The sequence below is a fragment of the Ochotona curzoniae genome, unplaced genomic scaffold, assembly GCF_017591425.1.
Source record: "Ochotona curzoniae isolate NIBS_2020 unplaced genomic scaffold, NIBS_Ocur_1.0 contig_523, whole genome shotgun sequence".
In the NCBI taxonomy this organism is placed as follows: Eukaryota; Metazoa; Chordata; class Mammalia; order Lagomorpha; family Ochotonidae; genus Ochotona; species Ochotona curzoniae.
Genome location: NW_024466459.1, coordinates 3,558,374 through 3,571,997, shown reverse-complemented (window position 1 = coordinate 3,571,997; position 13,624 = coordinate 3,558,374). Strand labels below are relative to the sequence as shown.

The 13,624-nt window shown below is 41.2% G+C and overlaps 1 protein-coding gene across 2 annotated transcripts in view; it reads right to left on the bottom strand.

The window, feature by feature from the left end:
* CEP112 (centrosomal protein 112) overlaps positions 1 to 13,624 on the bottom strand; it is a 362,513-nt gene that overhangs the window by 72,399 nt on the left and 276,490 nt on the right. For both annotated transcript variants that reach the window (XM_040989545.1, XM_040989546.1), the window contains one exon: positions 13,046 to 13,195. In XM_040989545.1, coding sequence (XP_040845479.1) covers positions 13,046 to 13,195 — 150 coding nt within the window. The remainder of the gene's footprint in view (positions 1 to 13,045; positions 13,196 to 13,624) is intronic.

Sequence of the window (13,624 nt, the reverse complement as noted above, 5' to 3'; positions counted from 1 at the left end):
ACAGAAGTAAAAGGCATGGCACAGAAGTCAGGAGAAGCCTGTTTCTAGACTCGGGCTTGACAACTACAGCCAGCATGCCAAACTCAACACTTGCCTGTTTTTGTAAATAAAATTTTACAGGAACATAGCCATGCACATTTGTTGGCACACTACGTATGGCTGTTTTTATCTCACAGTGCAAGAGCAGAGAAGTTGTATGGTCTGTAGGGCCCAGTGGTTATATGACCAGTGCAAGAGCAGAGTGTATGGCCCAACGTTGGTTTTGTTGTTGTGGTTGTTTTTTTTAAACCATTTGGTCCTTTACAGAAAAGTTTTGACTACCCTGGTTATAAAAAGAAAATTGCTGTTAATACAGCCAATTACAACATGGAGCTAAAAGATGATTAGAAGTTGAGAAACATCACTGAATCAGGAGAAGAGATGATAGGTGATTTTGTAAGCTTTCTACAGTATGTGGAGTATATAAAAGGGGTTTTAAGAGAATGAAGAATTCAATCATAGTCACATCAGAAGAAGAGCAACTTGGTTGGTAGCTAGAAAGAGCTGCAAGAGGAACAGTGGAAGGGACCATCCAGCCCTTGTGATGAGAAGGTTGACCACCCCACGTCCAAGGACCCTGGAGCCAGGAGTCAGTAAGAGAGAGGCAGAAAGGGAACTGCCGTAGCATTGGTTTGCTGGTAAATATTTAACCACTGCCTCTTGGGAAAAAAGGACTTAGGGCAATGTGCACCCACTCCCCGACAGAATTCCTGCAGGGTAATAACTCAGTCAAGCCAGTACAAGCTGGCTCCGGCCCACCAGAGTCCGTCAGAATGCACCTGGATGTTGCTGCTCCCAGTGTTGCAGCTGGGGGATAGGAAAACAAGACCCAGGTGTAGAATACTTCTAGGAACGAATGCTGGGAAGCAGAGAGAACACTGATGGTTACTAGAAGAGGTATAAACTTCAATACTAATGATGACAGAGTAGCTGCCAAGAGTCATCAGAGATTCAAAAGAAATCCAGCTTAGGTTAGAGATATTTGAGAAACCACAAACCAAATCAAGGCATCACAAAATTATCTGATAAAATCAACTTATTAATCACTGTCAAAGCTTCTGAGGATTAAGAGTCTATACACAACTCAGTGCTCCGGAGAGCACACTTGCATGCAAAGGCATATATTTATGCTGTAGATACAGAGGAAGCACACACACAGTGATCATACTTTTGGTTGCCGAGGCTTCTATTTGCAACTTTAAGCAATCGTGTTCGTTACATTGACTTCAAATGATCTGACATAGTGTAGAATCACTAAACATTAAGAATTTCCAGAGAACTCTATTTATAACATTTGAAAATATAAAACTACACAACCTATATACATCCCAATAATTGATTAACCTACACATTCATTTTCTGGACCACACAATACAAAAACTAATCATAACTCATTCAGTGACAGCCAAGAGTAGAATTTCTCTGAGTACTGATGAAGGAGACTCTGTCCCACCTGCATTCTTTCTCTCTCTCAGTCACAGAGCTGGGCATTTTTTCACCAAATTTTAACCTTCTTTAGTATATACACACATGCCACAAACATATACATGCACCAGACACACACACTTCACAGATATACCACACACCAAAGACATACCACACCACACACACACACCACACCACACAAACCACAGACATATCACACCATAAACACATACCACACCACACACACACCAAACACACACATACACCACACATACCACACACTACAGACACCATATACCACACACACCAGACACATCACACCACATACACACATGAGACACACCACATGTACTACACACACACTACATCACACTATACACCACAGACACACTACACCAAAAACACACACATCACAGACACAGCATACCACATACACACAACACACATACACCATATCACACCATAAACACACACACCACACCACACACACACACCACATGCACACACACCAAACACACATATACACCACACATATACACCATACACCAGACACATCACACCACATACACACACCAGACATGGCACACATACTACACACACACACCACATGCACACACACCAAACACACACCACACCAAAAAAAACACACACATATACCACACACATTACACGCACACATACACACCAGACCATAAACACATACCATACACAACACACACATAACACACACACCAGACACACCACACCACAAACACACACACCACACATACAATACACAACTCTACCCCACAAATACCTCCTCCCCCCCACCTACAAACACAACCTGCCAGGTTCCAGGGGCTAAAATGGTTTCTCATACTACGAAAGACTGTGCCACTGAATAAAGAATATTTTCTGATTAGTTTTTGAACAAAATAAAAAATATCCGCCAGAGACTAGGACTGGAGGAAAGGTATAGGGCATGATGCCTTTGAGAGAGAAGGGTTCATTTCTTCTCTGCTCATTTGTTGCCATTGCTTTCCCTTGCTTGCTCTAGAAAGCGAGGCTGTAATTCCTTGCCATACGATATCTGGCTTATCTTCTAGGGCATTCTTCATGGAAAATGGCACTTGGGTTTTATGCTGTGGTGACTTGAATGGCTGGCTTTTTTTCTGACCAAGCAGGCAAGCCTTCTTGGGTGGGATGGAAAGTGCCTTTCCACTCTTATCAATCCTAACTCAGGACGGCAGAAAGAAAATGCCACTTTTCTCTGTGCCCTTAGGATGTCCACGCAGGGAGGATAAAAACTAAATAATGAACAGGTCCTAAACAACACTACTGGATGCAAGGCACTGGGATTTCTTTCTGTTTTTCAAAGCCACTAAAACTCCACAATGAGGTTGGCAATTTTATTCTTTGGGAAATTGATTCCTGTAAGCTTTTAGCACAGTGAGAATTGCCCAATCTTATGAAATATTCTCTCCCCTCCTTCAGGCCCTTCTGGTAACACAGACCAGATTTCGAGATGTCCCACTGGTAGCCGACCTTTTCTCGTGAACTCCAGTCAGCGGCCAAGGGAGAGAAGCATCAGTGCTTTAAGCTCACTTTTCTATGCCTGCAAGCAAGAATTTTTACAACATTTCTCCTTGATATGAAACCTCTGCTTGGACATCTGGCCTCACAGTGAGGAACTCTGAATACACGAGCTTCAAAGAAAGGACTCAGCCTTGGTGATGCAGTGATGCCAGAAGAATGTTCCACAGCCTCTCTCTGGATCTGTTCCTAACATTGCCCCAAGTGAACTTCTGGAATCTCAGTGGACAGTGCCAACCTCGGATAACTGCAGCTCTGGCCCACACATTTTTGTGGATGGTTTCCCTGGAGTACACAAATGATGTTCTCAGGTAATAAATACAAAGAAAACGACATTTGATTAGATTCTGCCTAATGAGGGGAACTGTATCACTGTCACCACAAATCCAGACTTCTTGTCCCTACCCATTAAAAAAGAATTACAGGTTTATTGTAAGAAATACATTAACTTCGGAACACAGTGGCAGTGTTAGCTCTCAGAGCCCTGGATGGCAGGAAATATGCAGTTTTTCTGAATATTTCTAGCACTTTCACTTAAAAAAAAACTTTGTGGCAAATGCTTGTTCTCAAGAAGCTTACCATCTAGCTGCTGAGAAAAAGGCTGAAAGGTTTAAGAGCCCTATACGCAATTCTAAAATCCCCAAATCCCCTGAAAGCCACAAATTCTTCTTAAAAGGTTGCAGTTGACTTATTTGGTTACAAAGCCTGACTGATGTGGTCAGGATATGTGTAATCTCCTCTTGCCGCATCCACGGGGATAGCCCCATGCTTCGTGCTGGTATCTGTGTCTGGGTGGGATGCTGTCCAGGCCCCGGAGGGAGGGGGTGCAGGATGAGGTGGCAGCACCGTCCAAGCATCTGCTGATTGTGCTCTGAGTGCACGTCCACCCTCTAGGATCTGGGTACCAGACTGCAGACCACGATATAACACAGCAGACACGCTGGAGTGAGTGCTTCACTGATATTTCCCAGTAATGATGACATTCAGGTCTTAAAGGGGAAGGACATCATACCCAGAGCTCATGGTCAGGGAAGTGATGTTCAGGCAAGTACTGTTCAAACCAGTTTGTTTCAGGACTTCTTTCCACTCTTCAAAGTGGATAATGCCAAAGGAGTTGTATGTGGGTTATATCCATTGATAACACATTAAAATTGAAAAAGAAATATTGTCATTAAAATATTTAATTTCTACATGAATGTAAAAATAGATACTAACAAGCCCAGTAAATGTGAACATGAACATCATATTTTAATAAAAAATATAACTATTTTCTGAAGCATAGAAAAATTAATGAGTGCCATAAATATTTTTACAAAATCTTTTCAAGATCTGGTTTAATGGGAGGCAGCTGGATTCTGCTACCTGTTTCTGCATTCAATATTTTGCAAACTGCTGATTTGATTGAAGTATAGGGGAAAAAAAATCAAGTCTTATATAGAGAAAACAGACAAGAGAAGGGTATTTCAGTAGCCTTTTCAAATGACTGGGGGCATTCTTTCTTACCACACTTACACTTGGTGATAATTTCTTAAAAGTTAGTTATAATATAGGATCTGAAACTACATCAGAGAACTTGATGCACTGATCCGTTAAAATCCACAAATCTCTTTGTACTTGGAGTGGATTTGTTGCCCAAGCATGTTCTGAGACATCAGGTATTGGACAATGAGTTATATCAATCTTCTAAACAAGGATACATTCTGTCCCTACTCCCTTCTCTCCATTCACATCATTAATAATACCACTGATCTCATCAGGAAAGTCTTTAAGTATTTGGAAGCTGTCAAGCTCTCAGTGGTGAAACTCGTTTTCCAAAATTCTGAGTTTCGCTTGAAAGTGCAAATTTTATCATTAGCAACAATACAGTCAGTTGTTATCCTTGAAGTGTCAGAGTTACTTCGTTCATTTTCAAGGAAATGTCTGCCAAATGCTCAAGTCTGAATAAGCATGGGTTGTCTGTCAATCGTTCTCTCAGTGAGACTAGAGTTCAGCCAGACTCAAACAAATGCAGACTGCTTTTCCTGGAGAAAACCGCCGTGCTTCAGCAGGCAGCAGAAGGGCTTTGTGTATATGCTTCTATGAATATTGAGAGAGATGTGTCCTCAAGGTCTGAGACTTAATAAAACTAATACACTGCATTGCTTCATTTTCCATTTTTTCAAATCACAAGCTTGTGGTGGGAAAGAAAATAATGACTATTAGTAAGATTTCATGTCAAAACCTTATTTCACATGCCAATAGTTTTACCCACTGTTGCCTTGTCTACCATCAGTGGAAAGGTTTACACAGTGAGTTAGGCAGGTGGCGTCTTTGTGTCATTAGGAAAGACGTTTTGACCTTGAGGAGTCCCTGCCAAGGTCTTAGAGGCTTTGGGTTTAGAAATCATTTGATGTCATGCTGCTCACATTTGGTTTTAGAAAGGCTGCTTTACCAACAATGTGAGATCAACAGCATGTGGATTGTGGGTATGAGGGGCCGTACCAAGCCAGATCAGTGATAAAGGATTGATCAAGAAGGGAAGAACTATGACTGTGGAGTAGCCTGTGACTTTAGAATATTTAAGAGCTTTCTCTTGTGAGGGAAGGGAAGGAAAAAATTCATTCAGAAGAACTTCTAAGAAGTTTAACTTGAGTGCCTTCGGAAGATGATGGTGGCATTTTAAATTCAGATAACTGGTGCAGGAAGAAGAGCAGTTTAGGGCCATGGAAGGTCAAAGGAAGACAAATTCAGCTTACCACGTGTCAAGTCTGAGCAGCCAATGGCCATGTAAGATATCCAACATTTTTAGTATTGAGAAAGAAATGTGCACTGAGAACTCAGGTAAGAAGTTTGGACAGCGGTGAGAATTCAAAATCCACCTGTGACATCTGCAGGAAAGAATGCAAACTGCCCAGGAACTGTGTAGACCAAAGGCCTTGTACCATTATTTGAAAAGGCCCTGTACCATTATTTGAAATTATTTTTTAAAAGGCAGAGGAATAAAACAACAGAAATAGAGAGTTCCAGGAAGGTAGATGATTCTGGGAAAGTGCTGCTGTGGGGCTAAGGCAATCTTCCAATATTGGTATGGATTCAATTATTGCTCAGGGATGTTCCTGACCTTTGCTGGAGTGGATATATAATGTCCCTGCCCCACTGACGTGGACAAAAATAAGGCTGCTGATGTGGGTATTCTTTGTCACTCACTCTTGCAAGTTCCCAACCTACTAGAGAGGATACTCCAGGCAGCCACGAGTGTCAGGAGCCTGGACCAACATGTAGATCGGACCTAAGCCTACCCCAAAGCCTGGGGTCAAACTGTCAGTGCACAGTCACAATGCAAGGCACCCCAGGGGACCCACAGACATGTTACTCAAAGAAAATAAACACTTGGTGCTATTAAAGTCACCAAGCGTTGGCGACTGCTTTCTATGCAGCATTATTGTCATAACAGCTCACCAACACAAGTTCCCTGTTAAATGTTTTAAAGAAATTAAATGTGCTTTCAATATCAGAAAGTAGGAGTAAATTCCCCTCTCCTAACAGCAAGTGAAATGAGTAAATAAGTTAAAACAAACAAAAATGCACTAACAGAATAACATAGAGGTAGTAAGGTAGACACAATAAAAAACAAACAAAAACCCACCAAAATCTGGTCAAGGGAAGATACTCAATTCTTTAGCATGGTAAGGGGCTGCATCATGGCTCAACTTAAAAATCTGCCAGTGTCTCGGGCCCGGCGCGGTGGCGCAAGTGGTTAAAGGTCCTCACCTTGCACGCCCGGGATCCCATATGGGCGCCGGTTCTAATCCCGGCAGCCCTGCTTCCCTTCCAGCTCCCTGCCCGTGGCCTGGGAAAGCAGTGGAGGATGGCCCAAAGCTTTGGGACCCTGCACCCGCGTGGGAGACCCGGAAGAGGCTCCTGGCTCCGGATCGGCATAGTATCGGCCCGTTGCACGCTCACTTGGGGAGTGAATCATCGGACGGAAGATCTTCCTCTCTGTCTCTCCTCTCTGTATATCCGCCTTTCCAATAAAAAAATAATAAAAAATAAGTCTTAAAAAAAAATCTGCCAGTGTCTCCTAGAATCATTTTGCTACAACCAGCAAAATCCTGAGACGTCCTCATCTCACCCAATCTGGAGAAGAGAACTGAGTGGGTAGCCTCATCTACTTCCTCTTCTGGCTCAGAGCAGTGGAGATCTGCAAAGTGAGGTTAGGGCTGCCTGCCTCTGAGGGAAGTGAAGCTGTCAGGACTGCGGGACTGTATGATAAGGCAGTGTAATTCAAACCGCAAAGGCTGGCAGATGCCCCTACCTTCCCATCTGGGTAACGTAAGCCCTGAAATACGTTGAACACAGTCTCCAAGGGAGAAAGCTTTCAGCTCAACAACTGCACGCTTGCCTCTAGCCCAGCTCTTCCTCCCCTGCTCCCCCAGGTTGCAGAATCACTGAATGTACAAATCACTTTCCCTCACAGAAGGAAGGCAATCACTGCCCTTCAGAAGCATTTGCTGCTGAGTGCTGGCCATCTGGCTGTACACTGGCTAATTACAGAATTTATCAAGGCTAACCTACTGAATTTATATGATAAAAAAGACTTCCTCAGGAACACCTCAGTCAATGATTTACCCAAAGGAAAACGGGATAGTGTGCCCAGCTCTCCTCCCAACAGTAAATGCTGGGTAGAGTCATAGCTACCCAGGGGAAGAAAACGGGAACAAGAATCCCATGCCAATCTATGATGTCATTCAAACACTAGCAGACTTTGTTAAACATGAAAAGACTCATGGAAGAGACTAGTAGCACCTGGTACTATCAGGCAATTAGAAGACACTCCCCACCCCGCCCCAACCACACTCCCCATCCCAAGGTTCAATAGCAGTACTGGTTTTGACTGCAGTTTCCCGCTATCACAGACCCCGGGAGGCAGTGGTGATGGTCTAAGTGACGGGGTTCCTGCCTTCCCCATGGGAGACCTCGATTGCTTTCCCCAGGCCCTGGCCCTGGCCCTGTCGCAGGCATTTGGGGGCCTGAACTAGCAGATAGAAGCGCTCTCCTCACTGCCATGTACCTGCCACTCAAATAAGAAGAACCAAATCAAAGTAAAAACGTTGAGAATTGAAACGCTACATCAAAAGTCTAATATAAGCACTGCACCCATTTAAATAAATATTGAACTAAATACTATGCTTAAAAATAAGTTTGAAAATCAAGAACCTAGACAGTGTGAAAATAATATTACCAAAGGTAGGAGTAACGAGGAAGGATTATGGAAGGAAGTGCAAGGGTGCAATGTATTCATTTCTTCAGCCAAAAGTCAAACTCTGTCTAAAGGTTAATAACTTCTCCTGCTCTACTTGCTTATTTCATCTATTAAATTAAAATAAAGTTAAATATTTTTCAAAAGCAAACTAATTGTACCAGTAGTGTTTGCTTGATTCATCTATTTGAGAGACAGAGAGAGAAAAGGTGGGAGAGAAAACAAACATTTGTGGATTCCCTTCAAAAATGCTCTCAAGAGCTGGGGCTAGGCCTGGCTGCAGCTGGGAGCCGGGACCTCAGTGCAGGCATACCACATGGGTGGAAGGGATGCAACCATTTGAGTTACCACCTGCTGGCTCCTTAGGTGCACATCAGCAGGAAGCTGGATTTGGGAATGCAGGTGGGTTCAAACACAGGCATGCTGGCATGGGACGCAGGCACCCCCACCAGGGTTCCAACCCGAGGACCAGACCCTGCCCTGAGAGCAGTATTCATTCCCTAAGTCTACTTGGTATCTCCCTTTTCTTCTTCACATGTGGCAGAGCATCTGAAATGCTGTTCACTTTAATTCTCTGAGGTTACTTCTGGGTGACGGAATTCGGGGTGACTTTGAAAACATTTGTTTTTTTTTTATCCCTTACATTTTGAATTATTTGTTGAAAGCATATGACATTTTCCATTTTTACAAAAAGATATAGCTTTTCTTTAACAAAATGAGTTGGGTGCAAATATGCCCTGATGTTAATTAACAACACTGATTTTAGGTTGTGTGGATTCAGATTTTCTTGTTTGCATAGTCCTGTGCAGTTAAGGGTTGAATGGAAGGAAAGAATTGGATCATCAGTACTGTTTACTACTGTGGATTCGCCACTGTCTCAGTCTTCGCTTTTCCTCCCTCAGAGAGGTGGTGTCTAGTTTCCTTCTTTTTGACTTTGACCTGGTGCTGTGGTCTGTCTTGACCCACAGAACACAGTGGAATTAACACTGAATCTTCCTGGGGCACGCCTCGGGAGAAGTCAGCATTTGCCTTCTTTGATACAGCTGCCCTGTGAAAGTCCGACTGTTCTGTTGAGAGAAGAGCCACACCGGGCGCCTGGACTCACCACACACATTCCCAAGCCAAGGTTTGAGCTACATGTCACCCCTAACTCCTAGACCCTACTATCCCCCAGAAGGCATCCCAGCTGGTGCCACAAATGAAGCAAAAGAATCATCATCCCTTTGGCTCAACACAAACTCCTGATCTCAAGCGTTATGGCCATGCACATAACTTCTGCTCTAAGCCACTGGGTTCTGGGGTATTTTGGTTTTAGCAGAGATAAGTAACTCTTTAGAAGCTTGTCTTTGAATTTAAAGAATGAGCTAACAAGGGATATGATGGTTTTCTTACAGTAAGATATTAAAACATGAAGGATCTCTTTGAGTGGATCTAGTGTTTTTTCCTGTTCCTCTTTTTATACTGAAGGAATTTTGTTCAGTGAAAGACTTTAGGCAGAGTCATCAAAAAGTTCATGGAAAACACGTATCATGAAAAGTTTTTTTCTGGATTTCAAAGATTTTCTTTTGCACCAAAACAAGCTTATCGTTTAATTCCATTCTCCATGAGCCTTTTGAAGTTCTTTCATATTTCATCGGTTGTTTGGTGGACAGCAGGGGTTATGCCTGTTATTTTCTCAACTACCGTTATTCCCACAGGGTCTACCAGATTCCTTCAGGCTGGAGGCTCTTCCGTTTGCACTCCTTACTGTAAAAGTAATGTTATCATTCAAATGAGAATTATAAGAAAGTCACTACAAATCTCATCACTCAGAAATACCACAGGTAAAATTTTAATGTACTATTGAGATCTTCATGTGTGATATATATGTACTTACAACTGCAAAAAATGTGTTCATATGTACATGACTGGATGAGATTTTTTGTTAAAAAATGTGAATATTTTAAATATCCTTAAATGTTCTTTTTCATATACAATATTCAATACTATAATTTTTGTTTATTTGCTATAGAGGAAAAAAATATGGAAAGAAGATAGAGATGCTGGTGTGGGTTCTGGGAGACATAAAATGGGAACTGAAAAAATCGCTATGGCATAAATGAGTAGTGCTAGGACAAGTATCTTTGTGCTCAGCAAAAGCCTCATGCCATTCATTAACTGCCATTTTAGGGCAAGTACTGGAAGTGGGTCAAAGGCTAGGCACGCTTCCCGGGCAAATTTAATAATGATAAACACTGCCAAATGATCCTCCAGAAATGTTCTGTCAGGTCACACTGCACCAGTCTGTTGGCCCTTTGATGGGCTTTTTGTAGACTATTTTACAACCCAAGTTTTCTCTAAGAGACAACTTTAATGAAAGATGTCACTTGTCCATGGAACCACTATTGCAAGCTCCAGGAGGAAGGGGACTAGCTTTTCTCTCCATCTCCATTCCTGATCACCAGCTTGAAAGATCTTGGCTCCTCATCGGTCTAGAGGTGGAGTGAAGCATCCTTCATGGCAAGAAAGTCACACTGTTTTCACAGTCCTATTAACATGAATCTACAGACCAAAGTAGTGGCTCCAGAAAACTTGGATTCATGGTCACCAAACCTCTATTGTTGCACATAAAACACTCAGAGGTGACAAGAATGTTTAACTCCTACAGCTGTTGGGAAGAATTCAGGAAGATGGCTAGAAAAAAACAGATTGTCCTTGCTCATCTGACTCATTTTCCTAGAAGAGGCAGTGAAATTTGGCATAACAATTCATAGTTGAGGCTATCAGTAGGACAGACTAGGGGTTCAACTGACTGTTCTGCAGTCCGATGTCAGCCATTTAATCTCGCAACCTCTGTTTCCTCATTTGTAAAATGAAGATATAAATATCTTGCTCTTAAAGGATACCAAAGTCTTAAATGAGATAATGGAACATGAAATGATTGAAAATATTTGTGATTTAGCCTGAAAAAAAATGAGGCATGGCAATACTGATGAATCAATTATCTTAGCAACTTTATAACATGTTGGTTAAAAAAATAATAGTTTACTTTGCATGCAATCTAAGCTAGTGACCCAAAACTGAACCATATCTTATCTATATTGCAATTTTATTTCTTTAAGTACCAAATGATAGATATGGTTCTTATAAATGTTACATACATATATACTGCCATCTTTTAAATTCATTCTCTGTAATTTGTGATTTTAATTAGGGTCCAAAGGCCTTTACCCTTTTAACACGTAAATGGTTTAAAACTACCCAAGTAATCAATTAAAATAGACATGTATATTAATTATAATTTTTTCAGGATAGTTTTCAATCTTTAAAAAACAACAGAACTGTGTAACATTAGGAGTAACCTAATTAATACATTTTTCTTTTTTTTCTATACTGCAGATTCAATTATTTGTTTAAAATTTGGAAATGACTTACCACTTGGTGTTTGAACAAGTGGAAAATTTTCATTACGATGAAAATTTTATATAATTAAAACAATTTAAACCATGTATGAAACTCAGTTCATGTGAAGCCACACAGTTATACAGATCAATGGGCATGTCTTGTGCAATTGTAAATGAAAAAGTCATGAAGTAAGTGTTCAAATTACCACACTATGAATAAGAAACATCTTTTTTTTTATGTCTCACAGCACATACGATGGGATGGCGGGGGACTCACAGGTATAAATACAGGAAAAGCATAATTAACGAGAAAGAAACAAGCTTTCACTTGTATGTGAGAAGGCTGCATGTCAAGAATAGAAGTTTTTATGTCTCTTGGCAGCTTTTTGTTGTGTCCCATACTGTCGAGGATTGAAGTATATATATGTGTGTATATATTTATACATATATAATAACTTGCACATAACACTCACTTCCTTTAAATCACTCAGATTACTGGAATAGGCCATAGAAAAGGAAGATGGAGAGGTGAGGGAAGAAAGGGCAGTGATAAAACCCCAATTTTTCTTTGCTTTGCTTGATTACTCCATATGCTTTAAGTATTGTTATAAGGAAGTAGAGTCACTGAAAAATAATCTTTTGCTGGGAATTCTTTAAAATTTTTTTCTTTGGGTTCTCTTTTAAGCCTTATTTATAAAGGTTTCCAGATGCTTACCCTCACAGATTAAACACAGCATGATGTGGACACTTACAATAATATTCACTGCTATGAAGCCAAGAAAAAAAAAAAAAGGATAACTCCTTTGAGATCTAACTGCCTATCACATAAAGAATCAGGGTCCAGGGGATTTTCTGTTGCTCTTAAAGGTGTGATCCTCTGAAGTCATTCAGAAACAACCTAGGTTCCCAGTCTGCCCTGTCCTGTGTCAGCGTACATCAAATGGCTGGCATTCCAAGCCTCCAACAGGTCATTTCTCATTATGTGAATACATAATTAAAGGATGTGGGCACAGAATAGAATGCAAATTGGAAGCTCACTTCTGAATATATTAGCCAGCAGTACTGGGCTAAAAACAGTCATTCTAATTTCAAGAGACAATTCCAAAGTGGTTCTCAAGGGAAAGTCCAGGGTATTTTTCAAATATTTGCTCAATGTGAATGCACTGGGCTTGCCAAAAATGACTTTTTATGTTGGCATGCGATCTCTTCGAGGGAAGTCAGCCTGAGTCACCGGATACATCAAAGGTAGAGTCCAGTGAATGGAATTACTGCAGGCTGTGTGAACAAGGCAGGTACCTGCATTTATCTGCCCACTGCTGGGATTCAGCCCTCCTTTTAATTACATTAAAGCAGCTGGCACCACTGGTTACTGAAGTCTTCGGATTACCTTGATTGCTCGGTCATTATCTCTAATCAGCTGCTGCTTCTCATCTTCAAACTTTTGTATGGCATCCTGGAGCCGCCGTTCTGCAGCGAGCTGCTGCCGGCTGTTCTCCTCTTTCAGGGAGGAAATGGTTGTCTGAAGCTCGGCTATGATCTAAAATGAAAACAGCATGTTGTAACTTCAAGTTCTTCCACGAGAGGCATCTATTTTATATGTATTTATTCTCAACAAAAGAGTGGATTTGGCCAAACTCTGTTCCACAAACGAAATATTTCCAATTAACATATCACACAGTCTAAGGCATGAAATTCCACACAATGAGAGACTGTAAGAAAACTGTGAATGTTGAACAACTGCTGAACCAAATATGTTTGCAAGAGAGTTTCCACTATTACATTCCACAATATTTACTCATCAGAAGAAAGAACATCTGTGATCTCAAAAACATAACAAGCGTCAGATTTTATTTAACTGGGAAATGCTCATTAGAATGGGAAAAAAATGATTCTGCCTTTCACAGCACTTTGAGCTGCAATAAACAAAGAAAACAATGGATAGCATTCATTTTCATGGCCACCTAAT